General features: G+C 38.9%; 1 protein-coding gene across 6 annotated transcripts in view; it reads left to right on the top strand.

The window, feature by feature from the left end:
* GART (phosphoribosylglycinamide formyltransferase, phosphoribosylglycinamide synthetase, phosphoribosylaminoimidazole synthetase) overlaps positions 1 to 14,163 on the top strand; it is a 36,416-nt gene extending 22,253 nt beyond the window's left edge. For all 6 annotated transcript variants that reach the window (XM_036880213.2, XM_057504228.1, XM_036880212.2 and 3 more), the window contains exons 17-22: positions 1,322 to 1,528; positions 2,689 to 2,826; positions 10,222 to 10,352; positions 10,627 to 10,768; positions 11,795 to 11,910; positions 12,003 to 14,163. In XM_036880213.2, the coding sequence (XP_036736108.1) occupies positions 1,322 to 1,528; positions 2,689 to 2,826; positions 10,222 to 10,352; positions 10,627 to 10,768; positions 11,795 to 11,910; positions 12,003 to 12,194 (926 nt within the window). In that variant the 3' untranslated portion in view covers positions 12,195 to 14,163. The remainder of the gene's footprint in view (positions 1 to 1,321; positions 1,529 to 2,688; positions 2,827 to 10,221; positions 10,353 to 10,626; positions 10,769 to 11,794; positions 11,911 to 12,002) is intronic.
* Positions 14,164 to 16,473: the final 2,310 nt, after the last annotated feature.

The following is a 16,473-nucleotide window of genomic DNA, read 5'->3' as shown; positions in this document are numbered from 1 at the left end:
GATATAGTCATAGTCATAAAAGCCATCGTGTTTTGAGTTATACAAATATCTTTCCCGGTGAAAACACAATTCAGTCCCTTGCATCAGCCTCTGAGGTTTCTTCCAAGAATCATACTTTGACAACACTTTTAAGTAAGGAATTTTCAGCATTAAATTTCCACAACTTGTTATATTACTCATGACATACTTGATCATTTGTAGAAACTATGCTCTTTGTCAGTTTTTTTTCCATAAATAAATACTTTGTAAATCTTTGTGCTAAAATGAGCTCATAGTTTAGCAATCTGCTGTTTACCCTGCCTTTTAATTCACATTTACCTGTCATAATATCATTTTTTAGCATTTTAAGTAATTCATTTTTTTATGGATATACTGCCGTTTGGTTTTACATTGCTGGTGACTTTTTGACTATTGACAGAATAGTGAGCATATCATGGTAACTAAATCTTTTGTGCCCAGCTCTTAAGAATGGACATTCCCAGCTAGTAGAACTGGGATTAAATCTCATAGGGGAGAAGATTCATAGACATGTGATGCCTTTTAAAAATTGTATCAACTCCAGAGCATTAAAAAACTGATTATACTGCAGACATACCAAATAAATAAGGGGAACTGATAGTCAACCTTAGTTCACTGTGACTTTCCTTTCAAAAGAGCATTATAAATAAATAATTATGTTTTTGTAAGTCATATCCCATAACTGTAGATTAAAAAGGCCTATCCAAATTCTTTTATTATTCAAGAATTTTTTTGTGTGTGTGTATAAATATATATATATAGGCCTTTATGTGTATATGGGTATTTTTTTATTAGACATTTTAATTGTATTGTGATAATAGAGGATATATTCTTATAACAGACCTAAGTCTAAATGTTAAGATAAATGCAGAGAGACAGGATATTGATCTTAAACTTTCTGTATACCATGACTTTTTAATAGTATATTCATTTCTTCCAAATCTATATATAAGCCACATAGGTTTACATCATACTTAGGGTACATTTTGGTCACTAAGACCCAGGTAAACACTCACAAAAGGGTAGTATGCCAGCCTTTACAGGAATTCAGCTATTAGCACATTTAATCCATTAGAGATTTTTAAAAATCTAGTTAGTTAATGCAGTACAAAACCTCACTCAATTGTGAATGCTGGCCAAGTATGTAAAAACATGTTTTTAATGTCTAAAAAATAAATGGATCCAAAAAAAACTTACAAAAAGCCATTATATAGTTTTGCCTGATATAAAATAGCAGTACTTGTTATTTCTGTAGCTTTGTGCATGTGTAAGACAATAGTTAAACACCTTTACCTGTTTTCAGATGCCCAGACCTGGAGGATCCCTAGGATCTTCTCGTGGTTACAGCAGGAAGGACATCTCTCTGAAGAAGAGATGGCCAGAACATTTAACTGTGGCATTGGGGCTGCCCTCGTGGTATCAAAGGATCTGACAGAGCAGATTCTGAGGGACATTCAGCAGCACAAGGAAGAAGCCTGGGTGATTGGCAGGGTGGTTGCATGTCCTGAAGGTAATTGCTCCTTATTTAGTTGCTCTTAGGTATTTAATCTTAAATATAATTGTGTCTCAAACACTCCCTGCCCACCTTTTATTCCAGCCATTGCTATGGCAACTATCTTTACACAGCTGTAACATGACCACTCCCACATCAGTAACAGCAACCATCTATTCATTTCTGCCTCAGAGTTCTGACACCTCTGTGTAGAAGTCACATGCACAACTACACCCCCCAGGACAACCCTTGACCAATGGGATAAGAGCTAGTGAGTAAATGCCCACTTTAGGGACAGAAGTAGGGAGCGGTTCTGAGGCACAGTCTACATGTCTCCTTTGAGATTCCCAGAAGGATCAAGCCCCAGTTGCCCACAGTGGTGACCAATTTGATCTCACTCTTACATTGGCTCCTCTATATTGCTCTTCCCAGATCCTCACTCTGGTTCCCTGCAACCACTTCCCCATGTAATCTTCCTACACACAAGACATCTCAGTCTGTTATCTGTGCTTCAGCTCAATTCAAGGAGGAGTGAGCGAGCACCTTAGCAAGTGCTGTGTGAATCAGGACTCCATGAGGAATACTAGAAACTGGCAGAGTAACAGAAAACCCACACAGATTAGCTAACAGACTTCAGGGCTTGTGGATTTTGTCTGTATTTATTTGCCTTTGATTCCTCTGTTGTGCAGGTTTAATTTTCAGGCAGGTTCTCCAAATACCAGAAAGATGTCTTGAGCCTACATCCTTCAGCTCACATTGCAATAAGTAAACAAAAGTCCCTCTGTTTCTGAACATCCTATATTAAATCTTTGAATGGCCTCACTTGGGTGACATGCCTACTCTTGAGGCCAGGAGGTCATAGCACTCCCATGAATAGAAGATGTGGAGGGGTGGGGACAGAACACTGGCAGGCAGTAGTATATCCTCCATTCTTTGTTTAGATACAATGATATGCTGTAGCTTTTAACTGAGGTAGGTAATTATGTTCGCCTTCAGAAGTTTTTTGTTTTTGGATGAGTAATGTTAAGTAATACAGACCTGTTACCCATTTTAGTCCTTGCACATCTTATTTTCAGAATAATATACAGTATTCTAAAGTTTTCATAAAATAACATTTCTTTCCATTATTACTGTTAATTCACAGTTTTTCTTATTTATTGGGTATGTTTCAAATGGAGGTTTTCCTCGTGTGAGAGTCAAGCATCTGATTGACACCATGCAAATAAATGGATCAGCTTTGGAGAATGGCATCCTGAAAAATCATTCGTTTGTCCAACCAAAAAGGGCAAGAGTGGCTGTCTTAATATCTGGAACAGGTGAGATGTGGCCTCTTTACTATAGAGTTGCAGAAAAGGCCCTTCACTTTCACCCTTTTCCCCTCTTTTAAAAATCTCCTTTCAGGTTATGGGAATACTCTCAGCAGGGTGGGGCAGAGGATCATCAAGGAGTGTTGTCTTTCTGCATCCTCAGCCTTTCCACGTTTCTCAGGCATTTGAAACAATTCCTAAAGGAAAAGTAGAGGGTGTCAGGCAGACAGTTGAAGAAGGAGAAACTAGGAGAGGAAAAAAATGGAAAATCCAGCTTCTTTGGAATGAAAGCTTTGTAATGGAGAAGTCTTAACAACACTTGAGGGTTTTTTTCATTGTTAATATTAATAAGGACATAAAATTTATATTTGATTCATGTAGATAGAGAGATAAAGTAATAAGAGCATCATGTTCTCTCAGATGAATGTAGCATTTTTTTTCCACTATTGTTAAGTAACATTGTTGCAAACACTCTTAAAGTATGCAATGTGCCTTAAATGCATATCTGATTTTTTTTTAGAATACACTCCTGGAAGTGTAATTGTGTTACAAGTCCATTTTAAGGTTTCAGTATGCTTTAGGCGCAAGTTGATGTTAAAGCAAAGAAACTATTAGAAAGGCCATAGTGTTTTATTCTTGAGAGGGTTGATTTTTCTTACTTAATTAGGCAGCTTAATCATGTTATACAGTTTCTATTGCTATGCTACATCATAAGATATTTTTTGCATTACATAGCCTAGAACCAGGATTAGCTATATTTTCATAAATTACTAATCCATTTTCAAAGAAGGGAATTTTTTTTTACTTTTTTTTATTAAGGTATCACTGATATACATTCTTATAAAGGTTTCACATGAAAAACAGTGGTTGCTACAGTCACCCATATTATCAAGTCCCCTCCACACCCCATTTCAGTCACTGTCTATCAGCGTAGTAAGATGCCACAGAGTGACTACTTGTCTTCTCTGTGCTACAGTGTCTTCCCCATGATCCCCCCCACACCATCTGTGCCAATCATAATACCCTTCAATCCCCTTCTCCCTCCCTCCCCACTCGCCCTCCCGCACCCCTCCCCTTTGGTAACTGCTAGTCCCTTCTTGGAGTCTCTGAGTCTGCTTCTGTTTTGTTCCTTCAGTTTTGCTTCATTGTTATATTCCACAAATGAGGGAAATCATTTGGTATGTGTCTTTCTCCACCTGGCTTACTTATGGAGGGAGCATAATACCCTCCAGCTCCTTCCATATTGTTGCAAATTGTAGGATTTGTTTTCTTCTTATGGCTGAATAATCATTCTGCATATGTACCACCTCTTCTTTATCCATTCATCTACTGATGGACACTTAGGTTGCTTCAATATCTTGGCTATGGTAAATAGTGCTGTGATAAACATAGGGGTGCATATGTCTTTTAGAATCAAGGATGTTGTTTTCTTTTAGTAAATTCCTAGGAGTGGAATTCCTGGGTCAAATGGTATTTCTATTTTTAGTTTTTTGAGGAACCTCTCTATTGCTTTCCACAATGGTTGAACTACTTTATATTCCCACCAGCAGTGAAGCAGGGTTCCCCTTTCTCCACATTCTCACCAGCATTTGTTATTCTTAGTGTTTTGGTTGCTGACCATCCTTACTGGCGTGAGGTGATATCTCATTGTGTTCTTAATTTGCATTTCCCTGATAATTAGCGATGTGGAGCATCTTTTCATGTGCCTGTTGACCATCTGAATTTCTTCTTTGAAGAATTGTCTGTTAAGATCCTCTGCCCATTTTTTAATCAGGTTATTTGCTTTATGGATGTTGAGCTGTGTGAGCTCTTTATATATTTTGGATGTTAACCCCTTGTTGGATATGTCATTTACAAATATATTCTCCCATACTGTAAGATACCTTTTTGTTCACCTGATGGTGTCCTCTACTGTACAGAAGCTTTTTAGCTTGAGGTAGTCCCATTTGTTCATTTTTGCTTTTGTTTCCCTTACCCAAGGAGATGTGTTCAGGAAAAAGTTGCTGATGTTTATATTTAAGAGATTTTTGCCTATGTTTTGTTCTAAGAGTTTTATGGTTTCATGACTTACATTCAGGTCTTTGATTCATTTCAAGTTTACTTTTGTATATGGAGTTAGACAATGATCCAGTTTCATTCTCTTACATGTAGCTGTCCAGTTTTGCCAACACCAGTTGTCGAACAGGCTGTCATTTTCCCAATTGTATATCCATGGCACCTTTATCGTATATTAACTGTAAATATATATTAACTAACCATATATGCTTGGGTTTATATCTGGGCTCTCTATTCTGTTCCATTGATCTATGGGTCTGTTCTTGTGCCAGTACCAAATTGTCTTTCTTGATTACTGTGGCTTTGTAGTAGAGCATGAAGTTGGGGAGTGTAATTCCCCCATAAGAATGCCAATGGTATTTTGATACGGATTGCATTGAATCTATAGATTGCCTTAAGCAGGATGGTCATTTTGACAATATTAATTCTTCCTATCCATGAGCACAGGACGTGTTTCCATTCATTGGTATCTTCTTTAATTTCTCTCGTGAGGGTCTTATAGTTTTCAGGGTATAGGTCTTTCATCTCCTTGGTTAGGTTTATTCCTAAATATTTTATTCTTTTTGATGCAATTCTGAATGGAATTGTTTTCCTGATTTCTCTTTCTGCTAGTTCATAATTAGTATACAGGAATGCAACAGATTTCTGTGTATTAATTTTGTATCCTGCAACTTTGCTGAATTCAGTTATTAGTTCTAGTAGTTTGGGGATGGATTCTTTAGGGTTTTTTATATACAATATCATGTCATTTGCAAACAGTGACAGTTTAACTTCTTCCTTACCAATCTAGATGCCTTTATTTCTTTGTGTTGTCTGATTGCCATAGCTAAGACCTCCAGTACTATGTTGGATAAAAGTGGGGAGAGTGGGCATCCTTGTCTTTTTCCTGATCTTAAAGGAAAAGCTTTCAGCTTTTCACTGTCAAGTATGATGTTGGCTGTGGTTTTGTCATATATGGCCTTTATGATGTTGAGGTACTTGCCCTCTACCCCATTTTGTTGAGAGTTTTTATCATGAATGGATGTTGAATTTTGTCGAAAGCTTTTCAGCATCTGTGGAGATGGCTATGTGATTTTTGTCCTTTTTGTTGATGTGGTGGATGATGTTGATGGATTTTCTAATATTGTACCATCCTTACATCCCTGGCATGAATCCTACTTGATCATGATGGTTGATCTTTTTTTTGATGTATTTTTGAATCCGATTTGCTAATATTTTGTTGAATACTTTTGAATCTATGTTCATCAGGGATATTGGTCTGTAAATTTCTTTTTTGTGGTATCTTTGTCCGGTTTTGGTATTAGCATGATGCTGGCCTCATAGAATGAGTTTCAGCGTATTGCTTCTTCTTCTACTTTTTGGAAAACTTTAAGGAGGATGGGTATTAGGTCTTCACTAAATGTTTGATAAAAATCAGCAGTGAAGCCATCTGGTCCAGGCATTTTGTTCTTGAGTAGTTTATTGATTACCAGTTCAATTTTGTTGATGGTTATTGGTCTATTCAGATCTTCTGCTTCTTCCTGGGTCAGCCTTGGAAGGTTGTATTTTTCTAGAAAGTTGTCCATTTCTTCTAGGTTATCCAGTTCATTAGCATATAGGTTTTCATAGTATTCTCTAATAATTCTTCGTATTTCTGTGGTGTCTGAAGTGATTTTTCCTTTCTCGTTTTTGATTCTGTTTATGTGTGTACACTCTCTTTTTTTCTTCATAAGTCTGGATAGGGATTTATCCATTTTGTTAATTTTGTCGAAGAACCATCTCCTGCTTTTGTTGATTCTTTCCACTGTATTATTCTTCTTGAGTTTATTTATTTATGCTCTGATCTTTATTATGTCCTTTTCTCCTACTGACTTTGGGCCTCATTTGTTCTTCTTTTTATAGTTTTATTAATTGTGAGTTTGGACTGTTTATATGGAATTGTTCTTCTTTTCTGAGGTAAGCCTGTATTGCAATATACTTCCCTCTTAGCATGGCCTTCACTGAATCCCACAGATTTTGGGTAGTTGAGTTATTGTTTTTATTTGTCTCCATATGTTGCTTGATCTGTTTTTATTTGGTCATTGATCCATTGATTATTTAGGAGCATGTTGTTAAGCCTCCATGTGTTTGTAGCCTTTTTGTTTTCTTTGCACAATTTATTTCTAGTTTCATACCTTTGTAGTCTGAGAAGCCAGTTGGTACAATTTCAATCCTTCTGAATTTACTGAGGCTCTTTTTGTGGCCTAGTATATGATCTATTCTTGAAAATGTTCCATGTGCACTTGAGAAGAATGTGTATCCTTCTGCTTTTGGGTGGAGTATCCTGTCGTTCTAATCTTTTGTTCAGTAGCTTTGTCTCCTTACTTATTGTCTGTCCTTTGGAGTGAGTAGTGTGTTGAAGTCTCCTAAAATAAATGCATTGCATTCTATTTCCCCCTTTAATTCTGTTAGTATTTGTTTCACATATTTTGGTGCTCCTATGTTGGGTGCATAGTTATTTATAATGGTTATATCCTCTTGTTGGATTGACCACTTTACCATTATGGAATATCCCTCTTTGTTTCTTGTTACTTTCTTTGTTTTGAAGTCTATTTTGTCTGATTCAAGTACTGCAGCTCCAGTTTTTTCTCCCTATTAGTTGCATGAAATATCTTTTTCCATCCCTTCACTTTTAGTCTGTTGGTGCATTCAGACCATTTATATTTAGAGTGATTATCAATAGAAATGTACTTATTGCCATTGCAGGCTTTAGATTCATGGTTACCAAAGGTTCAAGGGTAGCTTCTTTACTATCTAACAGTCTAACTTAACTCACTTAGTATGCTCTTACAAACACAGTCTAAAGGTTCTTTTTTTTCTCCTTCTTCTTCTTCCTCCATTCTTTATATATTATGTATCATATTCTGTGCTCTTTGTGTATCCCTTGACTGACTCTGCGGGTAGTTCATTTAATTTTTCATTTGCATAGTATTTAATTGCTTTACTTCCTTTACTGTGGTTTTATTTTCTCTGGTGTAAGCTACTTAGCCTCAGGAATACTTCCATCTAGAGCAGTCTCTCCAAAATACACTGTAAAGATGATTTGTGGGAGGTAAATTCTCTCAACTTTAGCTTATCTGGAAATTGTTTAATCCCTCCTTAAAATGTAATTGATAATCTTGCTGAATAGAGTATTCTTGTTTCATGGCCCTTCTGTTTCATTGCATTAAATACATCATGCCACTCCCTTCTGGCCTGTAAGGTTTCTGCTTAGAAGTCTGATGATAACCTGATGGGTTTCCCTTTGTATATAATCTTTATTCTCTCTCTGGCTGCTTTTAATACTTTGTCTTTTTCCTTGATCTTTGCCATTTTAATTATTATATGTCTTCTTGTTGTCTTCCTTGGGTCCATTGTATTGGGAGATCTGTGCACTTCTGTGGCCTGAGAGACTATTTCCTTCCCCTGATTGGGGAAGTTCTCAACAATATTTTCCTCAAAGACACTTTCTATCCCCTTTCCTCTCTGTTCTTATTCTGGTACCCCTATAATGCGAATATTGTTCCATTTGGGTTGGTCGCACAGTTTTCTTAATATTCTTTCATTCCTAGAGATTCTTTTTTCTCTCTCTGCCTCAGCTTCTTTGTATTCATGTTCTCTAATTTCTATTTAATTTACCAACTCCTCTACTTTATCTAATCTGCTTTTAAATCCCTCCATTGTATGTTTTACTTTGAATACTGTTATTTTCAGTTTCTGTCTCTTTCTTGAATTCCTCCCTGAAGTCTTGAATATTTTTCTGTAGTTCTGTGAGCATGTTTATGATTTTTATTTTGAAATCTTTTTCACGAGGATTGTTCAGTTCAGTTTCACTTGGTCCTCTTTCTGGTGTTTGTGGGATCTGGGTTTGTACTAGGTTCTTTTGACATTTCATATTTATCAAAATAACTTGGTGTAGGTGGCGTCCTCTAGTGTCCAGAAGCTCTACTTTCTAGAGCTGCTCAGCCCCTGGAGCAGTGGCGGGGGTCACAGGCGAGCAGCTCTTGTGCCTGCCGGGAGGAAAGCACTCTTTCCTGCTTCCCAGTTGTAGTGCTTACCTCCACTGTCAGGGCCAGAGAGCCAAGCATGCAGGGAGTAGCCTTTGGATACGACCCTTTAGATGCCATAGGCACCATTGCCCTGGTTGGCCGGGAGCAACGGCAGGGGTCACAGGCGACCGCTTTGGTGCCCGCCCTGGAGAAAAAGCTCTTTCCTGCTTCCCAGCTGCAATGCCTCCCTCTACTGCCAGGGCCAATGGGCCAAGCACGCAGGAATGAGCCCCTGCATTATGCCCTTGTAGCTTCCATAGGCTGGGCTGCCCTCTGGCTGGCCTGGCGCAATCACAGGGGCATCAGGCTTATGAGCCAATGCTGGCCAGAAGGAAGGAGCAGCAGGCTGTGTATCATGGTGAGGAGACTTGGAGCTGCATTGGCAGCCAGGGAATGGAACGCCTGAAGCTCCCGTGAATCCCCAACCTGCTGGGCTGAGTTCACCAGGTCAATTTTGTCCACCTGTCCTTTCTCTCGAGCAGCAAGCTCTGTGTAATCCTTGCCCCTTTAGCAGCCCTCTCGCCGTTGGGAAGTCTCTCAGAGTGCCTGCCTTTCTTTTGTCCCAGAGCGGCTCGTTGTGGGTACCTGTTCTCCACAAGCAGCTGGATTTTCAGTCTCTCTGAGTATTCCGCCTGTCTTAGCTTTCCAACCCTACTAATCTCCAGAGCACCATATAATGTAGGTTGGTGCCCCCAGAGCAGACCTCCAGCACTTGGTGTTCAGCAGTCCTAGACCTCCACCCCCTCCCACTCTGCGTCAGTTCCTCCCACCAGTGAGCTGTGATGGTGGAAGAGCTTGGATCCCGCTGGATCATGGCTTTAGTACTTTACCCTTTTCTGTGAGGTCTGCTCTTTTCCCCAGATGTAGGCAGTCTTGTCACAGCCTTCTTTTCTGTTGCTCTTTCAGAATTAGTTGTATTTGCTATATTTCACGTTAAATGTGGTTTTGGGAGGAGGTTTCTATCTCACCTCTCACGCTGCCCTCTTTAAGCTGTCCGCTTAGATTCTCTATATTTTTTAATCCCCTACTATCAATCAGGTTACTTTAAGGGGTGTTAAAAAACCAAAAGTCATCCAAGTAAATTTGAAGTTCTCACTGGCTTTGTTAAGCAGATTGATGGTTTGGCAGCATCTTCTTCAGTAAGCGGAGCTACTCCCAAGAAGAAGGGAATTTAAGAGCCTCATGTATTTTTGGCAGTCTTTTCTAAGTTATTTATTCGGCAATCTTGACTAGTCCCTATTCAAAGTGTCACGTAGCTCTTTTTTAAGAAATGTGAGCTTACTTGTGTTTTTCTCTTTTTCAGGATCTAACCTCCAAGCTCTCATTGACAGTACTAGGGAACCAAGTAGCTCTGCACACATTGTTGTCGTTGTCTCTAACAACGCTGCTGTGGCTGGCTTAGGTAGAGCAGAAAGAGCCGGGATTCCCACCAGAGTAAGTGACTTTGGAAAGGAGCTTTCCTGCAGACTACACATCAGCTCGTAATCAGCCCCCCAGAACCTGGGTCTGCAGGGCACTTGTTCTCTGGATTTCTGGATTTGGGGTGGGTCCTGGGCTTGCTTGCCTTCTACTTTACCCTGTCCATTCCTTAATTCTTTATACCTGGTGTGTCTTCAGAAGGAAGTGAAATCTAGTCTAGGTAAAAGTTGAGTTTTTAATTAATTTGGTAATTTGTTGAGAAAAATTGCACTTTATTTTTCTCTTACAGGTAATTAATCATAAGTTATATAAAAGTCGTATAGAATTTGACACTGCCATTGACCAAGTCCTAGAAGAGTTCTCCACAGACATAGTCTGTCTTGCAGGATTCATGAGAATTTTATCTGGCCCCTTTGTGAGAAAATGGAATGGTAAGCAAAAATTGTTTGACACCTCATTGAGAAATTGACTGAAAATGGACAACAGGGTGGTTAACTTACCAAACAATCCCACTCATGAAATATTTACTGTGACATTTTATTGTAACACAGGTTGCAATTTAATTTCCTTTGCCTTAGCCCAAAAAGTGGCACAATCATGATTTATTACCCTTCTCTCTCAGTTTTCTTTGGCCTGCTATAATTAATCACTTTTTCTAATAGAGCCAAAGTTTGTTTCATGTTACAACAAAGGCAATATCTCATGTTCTGAGCAGATATGTTCAAGGGAAACTACTTGCTTAGAAACAAGAGTAAGTGATTCCTTGTAGCCCAAAATGGAAGAGTTCATTGTCTCCTTAGGAAGTGTAGACCATTGTCAGAAAATGACAAGGAAGGTGGTTTTGCTAGAAAACATAGTATCTTGTATGGCCCTTTCCCCACAAAAGTTTTGACTGCGTCCTGTTGTTCTTATGTACACACATTTGGGCAGTAAGTGCATGTTTTCTCCAAGGAGTTTGTTTTCTTAAATGAGTATAGTTAGAATACTTGTGGCATAATATAAAACAGGCCAATGCCTTTGCTGACATAAGGCACACAGAACTAAACTAGCATTTGGCTGTTAGATATGCCACTTAGTGGTTAGAAGTCAAATACATAGACACTACACAAGAACCTTCTGTTCCTTTTTAATATTATGTGCCAGCAACAAACTGAATTTTCTTCTGGAGCCCTATGATCTGGGTTAGATTGCCTCCCATCCAGTTTCTAGTTACTGCAGGCTCCTGTTCAGAGTCCCTCTGTCTTCAGCTGGGCCAGGCAGAACTTGCTGCCCCCAGGACCTCCTTGGATGAGAAGCTTTATTTCCCTTTACCTCATTTCCATTTTTTGACAAAGCAATACCCATCCAAGAAATCCTACCCCTGTTGACTGTTGATTCTAGACAGGAAAACATACATTCCTTTGACTGAATTCATAGGATTTTTAAATTCTGACCACTATCATTCTGTTAATTTCTAGGGAAAATGCTCAACATCCACCCATCCTTGCTTCCATCTTTTAAGGGTTCAAAAGCCCATGAGCAGGCCCTGGCTGCTGGTGTCACAGTCACTGGGTGCACTGTGCACTTTGTATCTGTGAGTATGTCTCTTTCTGCCAAAACATTAGTGCTTAGATGTAAACAGTACTGGTCAGAAGGTAATGTTCAAATGTTTTCTTCCTTTTCCAGGAAGATGTGGATGCTGGACAAATTATTTTACAAGAAGCTGTTCCTGTGAAGAGGGATGACACGGTTTCAACTCTGTCTGAAAGAGTAAAATTAGCAGAACATAAGATATTTCCTGCAGCCCTCCAGCTGGTGGCCAATGGAACTGTACAGCTGGGAGAAAATGGCAAGATCTGCTGGGTCAGAGAGGAATGAAGTCTGAAGTCTCCTAAATCAGGAAGGGAGCCATTTTTTAAAGAAGTCTGGTTGTTTGCATGGTGCCTCAACCCAAAAGAAAAACTGCTAAAAAAGAAGACCTCACCCTTACCTCTTTGGCCATTTTTTTAAACATCAGATTTATTAAAAACAAGACTAGTTCAGCATATCTAAGACATACATGTATCATCCTCAGTAGTCTTCCAGGTTTTACCAGTTCAGGACCTTCCTGTTCATAATCAGGCTAGTAATTCAGAATTCCTTTAACTTTCAGCCAAACAAGTTAACAAAACTCTTAGTTTGTCTTATCCTCTTTTTCTGACCAATATCAACCTCCATTTTTTTTGTTGTTCTATCTTCTCTAATCTAATCAAGTTTAAAGGGTTAATATCTTTTCTGCAAATTGTATATCTGTGCCAGTTTGAATTAAGACTTCTCTAATTATCCTGATCATAATTTAATGTCATAAAATTTCTGGGTAGCTCCCATTTCTGGGGGATAGTGTACTTTGTGCTTTGTAATATCATTAACCAGCCCTCTAATTACTGACAGTTACTATAATACCCAGATTTCTGCTTCACAGGTACTCCATGGATTATAAACACCATACTTTTATAAATGACTAGAGAATTAAAGGGGAAGTTTTGCTGGCTTCTAGATTCAAACTTAGGACTTCGGGCATATTACTCATCCTCTGTGCTGTTTCCCCATCTATTAAAGTAGACAAATGCCTGTCATATGGTTAGTGGAAGTCTGGTAGGTGCTGTTTGGGAGGAGTAAGGGCACTGCCAAATAAAATGGAGAGCAGTCCATCCAGACTAGTAAAGAGTGTGATGGCACTGTATGTATTTCACACTCTAGCCAGTCTTTTCCATTCTGGATGTGCAATTCTGGAACCGGGAGGTTAGGTAGACATGGTGGGCACATGTGCATGACTCTGCCCATAGGGCACCAAGCTTGGTACACGTTTCTACCAAAGCTGAATGAACAAGGAATGGCCACTTGGTCCAAAGCCAGCCAAACATCCTTACAGCCTTCGAGATAGTGTTGCCTAAGCTCTGCCTGCGCAGCTGTTGTATACATTACTGGGAGGGTACTTGGAGGCCCTGTTCAAATCTTCCCTTGGAGTTTAAACTCAAAACCTAATAGCAAAGGACTCAGAGTAGTTATATATAGGAGATAGTAAACTCTAGCCTTAGGACAGGAAAGAGTAGAGGGTTAAGAGAACAGAGACCTTCTGTAGACCTTAACCACTGCTTCTGGGCAGCTGGCCAGTGACTACCCTTGCTCACATTGACTGCAGTCAGCAACTGCCATCCAAAGCAAGATGCAGGTGTGTCATTTCACATATGTCCTTTTAATGTAAAAATAGGATTCATTTAATACTTAACTGCTGTATGACTCCTACCCCCTGCCAGCTACCCATAGATATCACCAAATTTAACATTAAGGACCTATTAAACAGGCCAAACACTTCCCTGTGAAGTTTATAGAAAGTTAAAAGATACAAAGGAAAATATTAGTTGATAAAATCACACACTGTAATTAAATTAGAGTCTAGTACCAGGATGTAAATTTGAAAAATGAGTGCGAACTTGCAACTTCAGAAATACAATTTTTAAGCCCTTTGATACTAATCTCCACTAAAAAGAACCTTGGCTCTATTTGAAGTAGCTGAGTCCATATCTTGGGACAGGGAGAATCGAAATACGTCTGAAATATCTGGTTGCTGGGAACAAAAAAAAAACGCTTGGAAATAGGGATTGATACTGAAAGAACAAAGGAATCAGTTTAAAGAGCATCCTACTGTCTAGTTTGATAAGATGAGTATTTGGACATGTTGAGTATGTAGACAGTCATTAGTTTATGATGATACTCAGAAAAGGTCATTTAAATTGTAAAAAGGTCATACTGCAAGGGTAAAAAGTGTTAATATTTGCTTCATGCAATAAACACGGATTTTTTTTAATAGGTGTCTCTGTCTCTATTTGTATAAGGAATAAAAGAGACCAGTCCCTTGATCACACATTGTGTTCAGCTAGAAAGATAATGGGCAGTGGGTGGGAGTGGGAATCCAACAGTTCATCAGCCCTGCTGATTACGAAGAGAAGGGATTCAAATGCTCAAGTTCCAAAGTAAACCAAATGTTCTACATAGGAATGTTTTCATTTCTAAGAGATTTATGGTCTCTCAGTGCTCCTCCAGTTTTTTACAATTTTCAAGTACTATACAAACTCTAACTCAAGTACAATGTAGTATTTAATGATTATAAAGTTGAATAACTGGTACAGCTAATCCCTCTTCATTACTTTTTTTCACTCCTGTTTCCGTGGCTGTTCTCTCCCATGCTAAGCAGCCAGAACCACAGTCAAAAGTGCCCCAGGAAGAGACTGGCAGGGACACTGCTGCCATGGCCAAGTCAGGCTCTGCTGGCCCCACTTCCAGTGGGCACTGAAGCAGCTACCCCATGACTGAAATGCACTCTGCCTGCCCCTGGCTCTGGGTCACTCATCCCAGGCTTAAAAATCACAGGCAGGATTATCTGACTGACCAAGTTTAGGTCACCTACCCCACTTTCACAGCCAGAGTCCTGGAGAACAAGAATATGACCTTCGGGCTGTGAAAGAGTGAAACTGCTTCTCACATGATGGGAGGATGCCCCCAAACACAGCAAGGGGGTTGCCCTGCTCAGCAGCCCCAGGATGACAAAGGTCCAACTCCATAGTTTGGTGACGCTGCTTCAAGTAATTCAGAAAATTAATGAAGTTCCAGTTGTGTTTGGGTGTTTTTTTTTAAGTTCATGTTGTGCTAACAGTTCCTCTTGGCTTCTCATTTCCCTGAGCCGCTTTTACCAATTATCTCCCTAATACATAAATTTTGCCTCCACCATTGTTTAAAAGAGAGAGTCTCTGATAACCATTCTTTCCCAAACCATTAACCTTATATTTACCACAACATAGGCCATTTTCCTTTACCTGGAGCCAATTGTTAATTAACATTTAAAAATTCAAAAGTAGAAAAAATCTGAATGTCTATCAGCTAATGAATTGATAAATATAGAATATCCATTCAATGGAATATTATTCAGTAGTAAAAAGGGATGAAGTACTGACACATGCTACCACATGAATGAATCTTGAAATGTTACGCTAAGTGAAAATCCAGTCACATATGACCAAATGTCTATAATTCCATTCATATGAAATGTCCAGGATAGGCAAATCCACAGAGACAGATCGTAGATTAGTAGTTGCCCAAGTTGCCCATAGGAATAGAGGTATTTGGGGACTGATGACTAATGATGCAGGGTTTCTCTTTGTGTAATGAGAATGTTCTAGAATTGATGGTGGTGATAGGTGCACCAGCCCATGAACATACCTAAAGTCATTGAACTGTACGCTTTACATGGGTGAATTATGTGCCATGAATTATATCTCAATAAAACTGTTACCCCCAAAAAGAGAGATACAACTGTCACTATAAAAGCTTAATTCATAGTTTTTGAAATACAAGACTACATTTAATCTTTTTTGAAAACATCAAACTTTAAAAATACTTCACATTCAGAATGTGAAGTCACTTTAGTGATTACAGATCGGACTTCTATGCTTTGTGATGGAAATCATATTAAAAACCGACTATCTGAGTAGCAATCCTAATCCTCAAATCCTCCACCTGTTAACTGGTAATTCCCATGGCTAAATTTACTAGCCTTAATACTAACTCCTGAGTCCCACCTGTATTCTGAGCATACCAATAAAGGTAGGAAGATATTAATAGTCCAGGTCGATTTCATTTTTAAGTTCATGAATTGAAAGACTGTGGAAGTCAAACTGCATTAAAAATTTTTCTGCACTACTAAACTCTAAAAATTAACAGGGAAAAAAGTAATATTGTTACAGCACTATCAGTTCCTTGACTGCTTGCTATATGCAAAAACAAAACAAGATCTTTCATCAAAAATTATGTCAAATTAAATATCCAGCTGACAAACCTATTGGGTCCTCCTTCACTTTGTTGCAAGCCAAGTATTAGAAACCCTCTAACTTGTAAAGGATTTATTTTCCTTTTGCAGCATCCCAGCAAATCAACTTTTTCCACTGTGCCTCTTTTTGGTGCCCTGAGGGTGTTTACAGCACCCAGGGCAGAGTCAGGTCTTGCAAGGTGTGTCTTTCTTTTGCAAAATGAGTGAAGACTGAGTTGGAGAGGGAAGGTGATTTCTTGGCACCTTTAAGGATTTGTGTCCTGAATATCTCCCTACCCCTCCAGGGTCAGTCAT

The sequence above is a fragment of the Manis pentadactyla genome, chromosome 1 (assembly GCF_030020395.1).
Source record: "Manis pentadactyla isolate mManPen7 chromosome 1, mManPen7.hap1, whole genome shotgun sequence".
NCBI lineage: Eukaryota > Metazoa > Chordata > Mammalia > Pholidota > Manidae > Manis > Manis pentadactyla.
The sequence above is the reverse complement of the archived record's forward strand: the minus strand, read 5'-3'. Positions and strand labels throughout refer to the sequence as shown.